Source organism: Hyperoodon ampullatus (genome assembly GCF_949752795.1).
Source record: "Hyperoodon ampullatus genome assembly, chromosome: 14".
In the NCBI taxonomy this organism is placed as follows: domain Eukaryota; kingdom Metazoa; phylum Chordata; class Mammalia; order Artiodactyla; family Ziphiidae; genus Hyperoodon; species Hyperoodon ampullatus.
Window position 1 is genome coordinate 39,559,933 of NC_136927.1, and position 13,722 is coordinate 39,573,654.

The window sequence follows — 13,722 nt, forward strand, 5'->3', positions numbered from 1 at the left end:
TCTCTTGAGTTCTAGAGGCTAGACGTCCAAGGGCAGGAGTTGGCACGTTTCTCCTAAGGCCTCTCTCCTTGGCTTGCAGCTAGCAGCCTTTTCACTGTCTTCACACGGTTGCCCCTCTGTGAGTGTCTGTGTCTTAATCTCTTCTTATAAGAACACCAGTCATATTGGATTAAGGCCCACCCAGATGACCTCATTTTACTTTAATCACCTCTTTAAAGGCCATATCTCCAAATACAGTCACATTCTATACTGGACGTTAGGGTTTCAACATATAAATTTGGGGAAAACACAATTCAGCCCATAACATATCCTGATCAATTCCTGAATATCTTTCTGGTTAAACTGTATTAAAATATTTATCTGCAAAAATATTCTGTACCTCTTGCATACAGCCCTCTGGATGAAAGGCCTGGATGAGAATAAGAGATGATTGAAAAAATGTAAAGTTAGGATTGCTGATCTGCGGGGCATGCTGATTTTGTAACAATGAGAAAAAACAGAAACCTGGCAGCTAGGGAGCTTTGGGGAAGTGGAGGGGGCGGGCATTTATGATCTTTGTTTCTCAGAAACAAAGGAAAATGAAAGCTCCCAGTGCTGCCTTTCCATGAACAAAAGGCATAACTGAGATCCATATTGCAGGTTGGTCTCACCCTTTTGTATGGGGTCCTACTGATAATAATTTTGCTCTAAAGTGGACTTGGCCCTTAAGGGCCAAGGAGGTGGACTGTGCAGAAGAGAGCTAATCAAGCAGGCCTGAGACGGCTCTCCTTACAAAGGCCTGCTCGCAAGGTCGGCCCTGGCTGGCATCTGGGTTCTTGGATTTCAGGAGGGTTCTCACCATTCCCTAAATGATAAGAGTTGCTCACAGGGCCTAAACTGTGCAAACAATGTGGTTGATGCTGCATACCTGCTTTCCTTCCAGGAATGTGGAATTTTGGTGTGTGCTAGGCAGAGGGTGCCTACGTGACCTAGAAAAGCCCTGGGCGTTGAGTCTCTAATGAGCTTCCCTGGTAGATAACCTTTCACACATGTTGTCACAGTCATTGCTGGAGGAATTAAGTGTGTCCTGTGTGACTCCATTGGAAAAAGACTTTGGGAAACTTGTGCCTGTTTTCCCGTGGATCTTGCCCTATACACATTTTCCCTTTGCTGATTTTGCTTCATAGCCTTTTGCTGTAATAAATCATAGCCATCTGTGAGTAGGACTATATGCTGAGTCCTGTGGATCTTCTAGTGAATCATCGAACTGGGGTGGGTAGTCTTGGGGTACCCCAACACAGGGCACAAGGGGGACTTCCGGCGTGTTGGTCGTGTTCTCTTTCTCAGTCTGGGTGCTGTTTACATGGGGTGTGTTCAGTTTGTGAAAATTCACTGAGCTGTCCCATTAAGATATGTATAGGGACTTCCCTGGTGGTCCAGTGGTTAAGACTCCACACTTCCAATGCAGGGGGCCTGGGTTTGATCCCTGGCCAGGGAACTAGATCCCGCATGCCACAACTGAGAGCCGACATGCCGCAACTAAAGTTCCTGCATGCCACGACTAAAGATCCCTCTTGCCGCAACTAAAGAGATCCTGCATGCCGCAGTGAAGATCCCTCGTGCTGCAACTAAGACCTGGTGCAGCCAAATAAATAAATAAATAAATATTTTTAAAAAAACATTAAAGAAAAGATAGTATACTTTTTTGGTACATAGATTCAACTTTATAAAAAGATAAAAGAGAATATTACACACCACAGGGTTAAAAAAATAATAATTTTATTTATTTATTTTTTTGGCAGCACTGCAGAGCATGCGCAACTTCCCCAACCAGGGATCAAACCCATATGCTCCCTGTAGTGGGAGCGCAGAGTCTTAACCACTGGACCACAGGGAAGTCCAATAACTTAGTTTTAAAAAACAACTTGCTTTTATTTAGAAAACATTTTAATCACTCCTTTTTACCAGGCATTGTGCTGAGAGCTTAGGACATGGGGTAGGAAAGAGGTCTTCATTGCCTCTCAGTTTATTGGGAGTCAGATAAAGACATACTTGTAATATGGTTGACTTTTGCTGAGTCCTAGCAAAGATATCATTGGACGCTACAGGGCTGCTAACCTGGTTAATTCTCAGGGTTACCATTCCAGTATCTATGGAGCCAGACAGACAAATGGGCAAAGGGGGGTAACAGGGAACTGTGACAAACTGGGAAGGTAAGTAGGCATAGAGTTGCCACAGCTAATGGTTTTTCTTAAGGAAAAGCCACAAATCTGAATTTTTATGTGAGCTCTCTTGATTGTTAAGTCCTGTAAATGAATCCAAATTTTAAAAAGTGGGAGGCCAAACAAAACACCTCTGCAGGCCAAATTTGGCCTTGGCCTACCAGTTTGCCAGGGATTCTGCCAACCAACCATCCTTCCCCTCTTACCAAACAATTGAGGGTCCACTGTTGTAGGCACTGGGAAATAGAGCAGTGAACCAGCCAGACAACTTTCTTGCAGAATGGCCTGGGGGCAGGGGTGGGGTAGGGTGGTGTCTGGTACTGTGCTCTTCAAACTTCAGTATGTGTGGGAATCGGTAGATTCTGAATTGGGAGGTCTGCGTTGAGGCCTGAATCTTGGCCTTTCTAACAAGCCCCCAGGTGATGGTGATGCTAGTGGTCCCTGCTGTTATTTGAAGGAGGGGAGTAGGGAATTTGTCTTGAAGGTGCATTTGCCTGGCAAGCATCCTCTTTTTACTTAGATTTTAGTTTATTGGGGTGACTTGGAAGAGAGTTGATGACCTCGGAGGTGGGTACTCGGGCTCTGCCAGCTATCTCTTGGCGCTGTCAGGTCTCTGTTCTCAGAGTTTATAATCTAGAAGGTGGCGTGAGGGGTGGAGGAAGGTGCTAGGAAAAGCTTCCTGGAGGAGGTGCTTGTGAACTGCAGGAGCTCCCCCGGCCGCCAAGAAAGGGAGAAACCTTGAACTCCCCCCGTCCTGGCGCTGGGTCTCGGCGTCCCCGCACCGGGTTTGGTTTCCCAGGCATCCCACGTGTCTTCGGTCCGCGAGTCCCTGTCAATCAAGCTTCTCCCCCAGGGGCTGGGTACGGGTTTAAAGGCGGCTGCAGTGCAGAGCGCTCCCAGAGTGCCGTGCGGCGGGCGGGTTTGGATTTTAAATCCCCGCGGCCAATCAGTAGCGCGTAGGGTTTTGTAACGTTCCCGGCGCCGCGTTTGAATTCGAGGAGGAGCAGAGCCCTGCCAAGCCTCTGCCCAGACCTTGCTAGGTCTGCTGAGCAACTCCGGGAAAATGAGTGCGGCGGCAACTGCAGGGAAGCTGGCGCGGGCACCAGCCGATCCAGGGAAAGTCGGGGTCCCTGGAGCTGCAGCTCCCGGGGCCCCGGCGGCTGCCCCGGCGGCGAAAGAGATCCCGGAGGTCCTAGTGGACCCGCGCAGCCGGCGGCGCTATCTGCGGGGCCGCTTTCTGGGAAAGGGCGGCTTTGCCAAGTGCTTCGAGATCTCGGACGCGGACACTAAGGAGGTGTTTGCGGGCAAGATCGTGCCTAAGTCGCTGTTGCTCAAACCGCACCAGAAGGAGAAGATGTCCATGGAGATATCCATTCACCGCAGCCTCGCTCACCAGCACGTCGTCGGCTTCCACGGCTTTTTCGAGGACAACGACTTTGTGTTCGTGGTGTTGGAGCTCTGCCGCCGGAGGGTGAGTGTCGCTGCTGGAGGACTGGAGCTGCCTGGGGACCGGGGTTGGGGCGCCCGCACCCGGAGCTGCTGGGGAAGGAGCGCCCCGGGGCTCGGAGCTGCTGGGGAGGAGGTGCTGGGAACCTCGAGCTGCGGATGGAGAAGGTCTCGGGGAAAGAAGTGCTTGGCACTTGGGGCCTCTAGGAGAGGGGGTGCCGGTTAAGTGGAGCCTGGGTCAGGTTGCCTCTAGGGAAGGCGGCTCCCGGACGCTGGGAGTTGGGCTGAGTGGGGGAGGTGCGGGTCGCGGGAGAACCCTGCTAATGGACGCCAGGGCTTCCGGAGTTGCTAGGTAAGGGGTGCTGTGGACCCGGACCTTCCGGAGTGGGGCTGGGTCAGGCAGAAGGTAGTTGGAGCCAGACTTAATAGCTTCGGGGAGGAGAGGGGTCAGGAAAGGGATCTGCTGCGAAGAGGCCCGGGGCAGGGATACAGGGGACTCTGAGCTTCCGGAGTGGGCTGAGACAGGGGTCCCAGGTAAGGGACTTGGGAGGGAGCTGGTGGGAGAGGGGGTGCTAGGAACGGCTGTGGCCTGGCTTAGGGGGGAGTCTACATCGTAGTTGTCCTGGAGAAGGAATGGGCGGTAGGGTCCTGGGCTGCCTTCACCTAATGACACCGCCTCCCTGCCTTGGGCCTGAGTACCCACTCCCCACTCCTCCTTCCCTCCCCCGCCCAGTCTCTCCTGGAGCTGCACAAGCGGAGGAAAGCACTCACCGAGCCCGAGGCCCGCTACTATCTGCGGCAGATCGTCCTCGGCTGCCAGTACCTGCATCGAAACCGCGTTATTCACAGAGATCTCAAGCTGGGCAACCTCTTCCTGAACGAGGATCTGGAGGTGAAAATAGGTGAGGAGCTGGGCCTGCAGGGACACTTGACACTACGCTAAATGGGAATGAGGAGGAGCTGGGAGAGAGGGAGGGAAAGAGGAAGTCGGAAGGAGACAAGGGAGGGAGGAAGAGCATGGTAGGAAGTCTGGGCTGTTGATTGCCTCTAGAAGCCTCTCTTTAGTACAGAAACTTAGAACAAAGAGCCAAAAGCCAGTGTCTTGCCTGCAGATGCAGTTTTGGGTGTGTGTGCTCTCCTATACAGTATTATTTTAAAAAAAAAAAAAAAAAAAGGATTTGAATTTGTTTTCACTTTTTTAAATCGGGAGGCTTGATTTTGAATTCGGGGCTCCTTTTAAACAGTTGGCTGCTCCAGCAGTACAGGGGCAGCTCTTTGCTGGACTGAAAAGCAGCTGTTCCCTTTACTGCCCTCTGCTTGGCCACAGTCCCCACCCCTCCCTATCACTTCCTCACAAACTTGCCAAGTAGCCATCTTGACATTTACCTGCTTAATCCCTGAAGGCATGTGACTTTTGCTATCCCTACCTATCCCTACCCTTTTAGAAGCAAAGCCCTCCTTTCTAAGGGAGGGGGTGAGGAGGGTCTCTGGGAGGCCCCTCCCTGGGGCCAGCATGGTAGGAGGATTCCTGGGCAAGCCTTGCTGCACACAAGAACTAGAGGCTTGAGGGATCAAACGACCCTGGTTCTTGATGGTTACACCTGAACCAGCTGTCCGCATTGACGGATGACAGAGGCTAGCATCTGAGTCCCCCCCTCTTCCTCCCTCTGTCCCAGGGGATTTTGGACTGGCAACCAAAGTCGAGTATGACGGGGAACGGAAGAAGACCCTGTGCGGGACTCCTAATTACATAGCTCCAGAGGTGCTGAGCAAGAAAGGGCACAGTTTCGAGGTGGACGTGTGGTCCATTGGGTGTATCATGTAAGTTGGGAGTTGTCTCAGGACCCACCCAGCCTCAGCAGAGGCCTTTTTGGATGTCTCACCTGGCAGACCTTATCCTGTAGACCTTCCTGCCTTTGGAAAGGCTGCTCCAGAGGACAGACTGACCCAAAAGGAAGCCTCCTTTCCATATCTTCTCACTGGTGTATCCTTTAGGATTCCTGCAGCCTGGGCCATGGGTCTGGGGAATGGGGGAGGGAAGGTCTCCAGAAACTTGCTCTAGTCCCTTGCTGTTCAAAGTATGGCAGACCAGCATCATCATCACCTAGGAACTTGTTAGAAACACAGAATCTCAGGACCCAGGCTGACTGGATCAGAATCTGGATTTTAAGACCCTTGAGCTTTTCCATGCACGATAAAGTATTAGCACCACTGATCTAGGAAGCAGCAATGGGTGGGAGGAGTTAGGCCAGGAGTTATAGCTGGCAGGAGGAGGTCCTGTGGTCTGTCTGGATCAAGGCCATCAGAGGTGGGTGGGTGGTAGGCAGAGAGTTGGGCCTGTTCAGGTGTCACCCCTTTCATGGTCGCCCTGGGTACTGGAGAGTTAGAAATGAGTTGTCGCAATGGCTTTCCTACTTCTTTACAGTGGAACTTTTTCAAATGAAAACTTGGCAGTCTTAAGTACAGAGCTATTAACCGTGGAGCTGCCTCTGTAGGAGCAGGTAGCCCACTTGCTTTGACCTGTTTTGTGTTGGCTGGCAGTCTCTGGAGCCCTGCTGTAGTGCAGGCTATAGCAGAAGAGTCACTGGCCCATGAGAACCGTGTCTCATCACCTGTATTCTACTGAGGACTCCTCCCTGCCAGTGTCCTGCCTCCTGGGGCTGTTCAGTGGACTTGGGGACTGTCCTCCGGGACCCCAGAGTCATAGTGAATGTCCAGAAGGTGTCTGACTTCCTTTCTGGCCCTGAGAGGATTCCTCTGGCATCTGGGTTTTGGTTAGGAGCCTTGAGCCATATCCCTCCTTGTGCTTACAGGTACACCTTGTTAGTGGGCAAACCACCTTTTGAGACCTCTTGCCTAAAAGAGACCTACCTCCGGATCAAGAAGAATGAGTACAGTATTCCCAAGGTGACTAAAAACACTTTAAATTTACATTTATTTTATTTAATTCCCCCCCCCAAAGCTATTTACTGAGCCCAGCCATATCCTGGGGACAGAGGTGGGTCAGTCCTACCCCTAGGGTAGCCATAAGAGCTTTAGAGGGTCCTTGTCTGAAATAGCATACAAAACCTGACGTATGTGCACAAAAGCATTTTTTCTTGGGGAAGAGAGTTTGTGGGTTCTCAAAGGTTGGGCAGATAAACCAAAAGATGTGTAAAAGAAAGAGAGCATAAAGGAAGTAGAAGGCAGAGACGTGCTGCTTAAGCCTTGGAAGTGGACTGTCTTGATTCAGAGGGCTCTGCCACATAGCAGCCAGATCACAATAGACAAATGGCCTGAATCTTCTGAGCTGCAGTTTCCCATCTATAAAATGGAGTCCTTACCCCCAGAGCACTTTGCATACGGTAAGCGCTCACAGAATTGCGAACCGCTGTGCTTCGCAACCACCAGCATGAGTGCATTGAGAGGGATAGCCTGCAGCAGCCTGGCATACGGCTGCTTTCCAGTTTGGTGTCTGTGCCTTGTGTGAAGCCATGAGCCCTGTCTCCATAAGGACAGATGGACTGAATCTGTCACAAAGGGTCACTTATTGGACAGAGCAGAGTGGTTACGAGTGTGGATGTTGCAGCTGACTATGCCCCCGTGTGGGTGCTGGCTCTACCATTCACTAGGGGTGTGTTCTTAGGCACTTAACCTCTCTGTGCCTCAGTTTCCCCATCTGCAAAAGAGGGATGGTGATAGAGATCTTCACCCCCTGGGTGTTTCTGTGAGGGTTAACTGAGTTAATATATATGAAGTGCTTAGAATATTTTGCTGGCACATAGTAAGTGCATAGTTGATGCTAGAATATTAGTGTGCATTTGACCTGCACTGGGTTTGGATCTCCTCACCAGGGCAGCAAGCTTGGTGCTGTGTCCCCATTTTATAGATGAATTTACAAAGGCCCAGAAAGTTGGGTTAGTTGTCACAGCCAGTATTAAGGGACAGAACTGGGACTTAAACCAGGTCATTATGACTTGGAAGCCTGCGTTCTCAAGTGCTGCTCTAATGGTGAGCAACTTGAATTATGCAAGAGCAAATTTTGGGAAAAAGTGACCTCAAGAGGAAGGAGAAATTGTCATTCTCACAACTTAGGTTGACACTTGTCAACTCAGTAAAGCTGCTAGTGGAAACTTGGCATGTTTATAGCTGCTGAACATGGCATATTTGAGGCTGGGGCTGCAGCTTCTTTGCGGCAGTGCTGCATTCGGGTCCCCCACCACATCCTACTTACGTCTCTCCCTCTCTGCTCCAGCACATCAACCCCGTGGCCGCCTCCCTCATCCAGAAGATGCTTCAGACAGATCCCACTGCCCGTCCAACCATTCAGGAGCTGCTCGATGACGAGTTTTTCACTTCTGGCTATATCCCTGCCCGCCTCCCCATCACCTGCCTCACCATTCCGCCCAGGTTTTCAATTGCTCCCAGTAGCCTGGACCCCAGCAGCCGGAAGCCTCTCACCGTCCTCAATAAAGGTAAACCAGGGGCTTCCCTGGTGACGCAGTGGTTGAGAGTCTGCCTGCCGATGCAGGGGACACGGGTTCATGCCCCGGTCCGGGAAGATCCCACATGCTGTGGAGCGGCTGGGCTCGTGAGCCATGGCCGCTGAGCCTGCACGTCCGGAGCCTGTGCTCCGCAACGGGAGAGGCCACAACAGTGAGAGGCCTGCGTACCGCAAAAAAAAAAAAATTGCTAATATCACCTTGCATGGTTCTTTGGGAAAAAATGTTGAAATTTTTCAGGTGTACACATAGAGCACAATGCGGTAGACCCCACATCCCCACCAGACTCAACATTTATCAAGATTTGTCATGTTTGCTCCATCACTCCTTTTTTGTTCCTTTGAAGTATTTTTGAAGTTAATCCCAGACATCTTGTCATTTTACCCCATAAACTTCAGTATGCATCTCTTTAAAAGGATGGACATTTTCTTACAAAACCACATCCCATTGTTTGGGTTGTCATTGTTTCTAGATCTCTTCAGAGAACAGAATTAGGAAATACATAATTGGGAAGGGGGCGGGGACCTTGAACTTATGCTGCTATTTCTGATTCACACTTTTTGAACATTTTATTTTGATATTGTTTCAAATTATGAGAAGTGAAAATAGACAAAAACTTCCTGTATCTTGTTCCCCCTTTTCTCCACCAATTAACATTTTTCTACATTTACTTTATCTCTCTCACTATATATATCTAAATTTCTTTCCCCAAACCATCTGATAGTAAGTTGTACACATTCTGGCCTTTACTACTTAATACTTCAGTGTATATTTTCTAAAAACAATTCTTTTACATAACCACAGCATAGGACACAGTTATCAAGTTCAGGAAATTTAACATTGATGAAACTTCTTACAGCAATCTTTTTCTTCACTGTGAAGTTACTACTTTAATTTTCTTTTGGTAATTTATAAGTATCTGATTTAAATATAACATCAGATTTTTACTTCTTTAATTTTATACTTGTATTTTTTTTCCTTACACTGAAAACCCTTTTTCTTTACATTATATACATGAATTTTCAACATCTATAAAGTATGTTATGAAATGATGTTTATTTTCTTGCAGTTCTATTTGTCTTTGGCATATATTTCACTTAAAAAAAAGTGCCACTTGAAATACTTTATTTCTCTTTGTGGATATAGCACCAATTTAATATATGAGTTCATTTGTTTCAGTTATAATACTGCTATTTTAAGGATTACTTTTTTCTTTTGGCTTTAATTTTTGATATTTTCACTGGTTATATTACTGTTTCCTTTGATTGGTGATCACTTGGTTAAGGTGGTACCTCCAGTGCAGAGTTACTGTTTTTCCTTTTGTGATTAATTAATACCTTGTGAGGAGTTACTTTGAAAGGATTCTATTTCTTCTCAAACTTTAGCCTACTGATTTTAGCATCCATGGTGGATCTTGCCTGCAGCAATTATTACTGTGGTATTCTAATGGTGACTTTTCTCCTTTTCTTGTTCCTTCTACATCCATTAATTGGAGTTCTCCTGTAAGGAAGAGCTGTCACTTCTCTCCCATTTATTTATTTGGTTATTTGTGTCGGTATGGACTCATGGATATTTAATCTTGGAGTTATAATGTAATATTGTTATTTTAAGGATTGCTTTTCTTTCGGTTTTAATTTTTGAACATAAAGCATTCTTCAAAACTTAGCCAAAATTAGGGTGAAATTTTTTTGGAATACATAAATCCCCATTTATTCATCATCTGTTTTCAGTAATTACCAACATTTGCCCATACTTGTTTTTATCTTTTCCACCTTCTTCCCCTTTTTTTGGCTAGAGGTTTCTTGTTTGTTTGTTCGTTGTGTATGTTTGTTTTTTTGGCTGCGCCATGTGGCTTGTGGGATCTTACTTCCCCAACCAGGGATTGAACCCGGGCCCCAGCAGTGAAAGCACCGAGTCCTAACCACTGGACCTCCAGGGAACTCCCTTGCTAGAGTTTTTAAATCAAGTCCCAAATATGTTATTGTTCCACACTTAAGTCCTTATCACAGCGTAGATTTTTTCAATTGAAAATTCATATCTTTAAATATCTTAAGAATTTCATATTACACAAGGAGAACTAGCACATGTTGGTGGGGAAAGAAACATTTAAGCCTAAAGACAATAAAAATCATCCATGCTTCTACCACCCAAATATAACTGATGTTAAAATTTCAGTGTGTATCTATCTTTTCAGATTTCAGTCACATGTAAGTACATAAAGCAAATTCTAGGGTGGAAAAAATCTCTTACGTTTCATTAAATGCCTGCTTAATCCATCTTGGTGATGGGTTGTGATTTACGGAACCCTTCCATTTTCCTGGATGCAAAAGATGCTTTTAATTCTTGGATTGAAGCCAGGCAGCTCCAAGCTGCTCGTGCCTTCTAGCTGTCTCCCTGAGTGACCAGAGGTGCCCTGCAGGGCCCAGCATTGGGTTAGAGGTCTGAGCATCCGAAGCTCTATAGCTGTGTGTGGGCATGAGCGTTCCTACAGGGCTTGGCCTGGCCCTGGAGGTACCAATGAGTGAGTACCAGGTGCTGTCACATGAGCAGGGCAGCTGCTGCTCTAATAACCTGGCACCTACCTAAAGCAGTGGCAGCGCAAAGAGCTTTTCTCTGGGGGCAGTACCAGCTGTGGCCGGGGATCCCGGGCCCTCCCAACCTGCAGCCTTTGGGCCCAGCTAATGACTATGTTTCATCTCCTTCCAGGCATGGAGAACCCCATGCCCGAGTGTCCCCGGGAAAAAGAGGAGCCAGTGGTGCGGGAGGCCAGCGAGGCGGTCGACTGCCACCTCGGCGACATGCTGCAGCAGCTGCACAGCGTCAACGCCTCCAAGCCCTCAGAGCGGGGGCTGGTGAGGCAAGGTGGGCACTGCGGGCCGGGGCGTCTGGAGAGGGCAGGGAAGTCAGCCCCGGAGTGCCGGTGGTTTGTCCAGGCCCCCGGCTCCGTAATACCTTTACTTCCCCTATTTCCTGTACATTACAGTGCAAACAAGTTAGCCTACTGGCCCAGGCCCTCCATGGTCAGGCCCCTTCCTTCTTTTTCTGACTCATCTGTTCTGTCTCCACAAGCGCCCCATCTTCCAGCACCTCCATGTGCCACCCGTATACATTGGCACACACTGTCTCCTCTGCTCAGAGAATCCCTCTGTAGCCTTCAAGACAGTGGAAATAAGAGACCCAGATGTGCTCCAGCCTCGGGACCTTTGCTCTCCTGGCACGCACTTCCTCCAGATCCCTGCAAGGCTCACACTCCCTGCCTTCACGTGTCTGCGCCAGAGTCACCTCCATGATCATCTCCCTGCCCCCACTCCTCTAACTTGCCTTGTTTCTCCACAACACTTCTCATCTAACATATTCTAAAGTTTCCGTGTTTGTTTATTGTATTTAAAAGAAGGGATCGTGGGCTTCCCTGGTGGCGCAGTGGTTGGGGGTCCGCCTGCCAATGCAGGGGATGCGGGTTCGTGCCCCGGTCTGGGAGGATCCCACGTGCCGCGGAGCGGCTGGGCCCGTGAGCCGTGGCCGCTGGGCCTGCGCGTCCGGAGCCTGTGCTCAGCGGCGGGAGAGGCCACAGGGGTGAGAGGCCCGCATATCGCTAAAAAAAAAAAAAAAAAAAAGAAGGGATCGTCACATGCACAGAACATAACATTTTCACGTGTCTGGGATTGTGTATCTTCTCACAATTTTTTAATCATTTAAAACTCACTGATTTGCGCCATGATAGAAGTAACTTACATATTCTGTGAACATTTATTTTGATTGGTCTCTATCCCTAGAGCCAGAATGCAAGCTCAGGGAGGGCTGGGTTTTGTCATTGCTCGCTGCCTGTAACGGTGTCTGGCGCACAGCGGGCCTTTGATAAATGGGTCAGCTGAATGCATGAGTGGACTCGGCGCTCTGCAGTGTAACTTTCTGCTTCAGTGCTGCCTGTCTAAGCTTGTTGCTGGCAGAGGGCTCCAGGCCTCTTGACCAAGCTCCCTGGTGTGGGCCGCCTGAGTGGACCAGAGAGGAAGAGGCTGGTGCTGATCGATCATCTTGTCTGTTTCTGTCCTAGAGGAGGCTGAGGATCCCGCCTGCATCCCCATCTTCTGGGTCAGCAAGTGGGTGGACTATTCGGACAAGTATGGCCTTGGTAGGTTTCTCCCAGCTGTGGCGGTGGCTCAGGTGCTGCCTAGCAACCCTTCGGGTTGTTACAGGCTCTTGGCTTTCTTGGCTCCCACATCCTCTTCTCCCGACGCTCTCCCGTCTCCATCCCAGGCTTCCTAGTCCCAGCCCCTAACGGCCCCCTGCCCCCCATCGCCCCTTTCTGAGGCCTCCCTCCGCCTACCGCTAGGGTACCAGCTGTGTGACAACAGCGTGGGAGTGCTCTTCAACGACTCAACACGCCTCATCCTCTACAACGACGGCGACAGCCTGCAGTACATCGAGCGTGATGGCACGGAGTCCTACCTCACCGTGAGTTCGCATCCCAACTCCCTGATAAAGAAGGTGAGTGCTGGCTGGCCCGCGTGGGCCGCTGTTGGCCGGGAGTGAGGGCTCTGCCAGGGGGACAGGCTCTAACTCCGGACGCCCTCCCTCACTTTCCAACCAGATCACCCTCCTCAAGTATTTCCGAAACTACATGAGCGAACACTTGCTGAAGGCGGGTGCCAACATCACGCCCCGGGAAGGCGACGAGCTAGCCCGGCTACCCTACCTGCGTACCTGGTTTCGCACCCGCAGCGCCATCATTCTGCACCTCAGTAATGGCTGCGTGCAGATCAACTTCTTCCAGGTGAGCCGTGGCCCTGGAGGGTTGGGGCCGGGTATCTGTGCCTCTCAGCGGCCCACGGTGTTGGGTGGGGAGTGGGAGGCACAGAACCTGTCCTTGGCAGCGTCAGCAGAAGGGAGTGAAATGCCCCCCACCCCCCCATCAGCTGGGATATCTTCCCTCTACTCCCACCAAGACACACAGGCAGCTGGGAGCTTCAATCACCAGTAACCCCCTGTCTGTCCACCCACTCCCCTCCTGCCCTCACAGGACCACACCAAACTCATCCTGTGCCCGCTGATGGCTGCCGTGACCTACATCGACGAGAAGCGGGACTTCCGCACATACCGCCTGAGCCTCCTGGAGGAGTACGGCTGCTCCAAGGAGCTGGCCAGCCGGCTGCGCTATGCTCGCACCATGGTGGACAAGCTGCTGAGTTCACGCTCGGCCACCAACCGCCTCAAGGCCTCTTCGTAGCCCCCCCACCCCTCTGGACTGGCACCCTCCTACCCCCCACCAGCACCTCGGCCCGCGCTGGTTAGATCCCGTGGTGCTATTTTATGGGGTGTCCCCCAGCCCTGGGGGCTGGGGCGGAAGCTCCATCATCCCTGCAGGTGGGGCTGCTGTGTAAGTTATTTTTGTACATGTCCCGGTGTGGGTTCTGAGGCCACTTCCCCTTCCCTCTCAACCCCACCATATGAATTGTACAGAATATTGCTATTGAATTCGAGACTGTCTTTTCCTTGCCTTTATATTACATTAAACATATATGAACATATATGAATCTTCCTTTTTCTTCTTGTGTTCCCCGAGGGGTGCCTGGCACCCGGGTTCCAGCCACACTGTT

General features: G+C 50.0%; 1 protein-coding gene across 1 annotated transcript; it reads left to right on the forward strand.

The window, feature by feature from the left end:
* Nucleotides 1-3,264: 3,264 nt before the first annotated feature.
* On the forward strand, nt 3,265-13,634 carry PLK1 (polo like kinase 1; the record flags this gene model as incomplete). The annotated part of the gene is made up of 10 exons (XM_079719279.1): nt 3,265-3,672; nt 4,381-4,549; nt 5,324-5,468; nt 6,461-6,554; nt 7,882-8,101; nt 10,835-10,990; nt 12,180-12,257; nt 12,459-12,613; nt 12,717-12,899; nt 13,146-13,634. 10 exons carry the CDS (start codon nt 3,265-3,267, stop codon nt 13,350-13,352), a joined length of 1,815 nt encoding a protein of 604 aa, XP_079575405.1. The 3' UTR covers nt 13,353-13,634.
* Between the last annotated feature and the right edge of the window lie 88 nt (nt 13,635-13,722).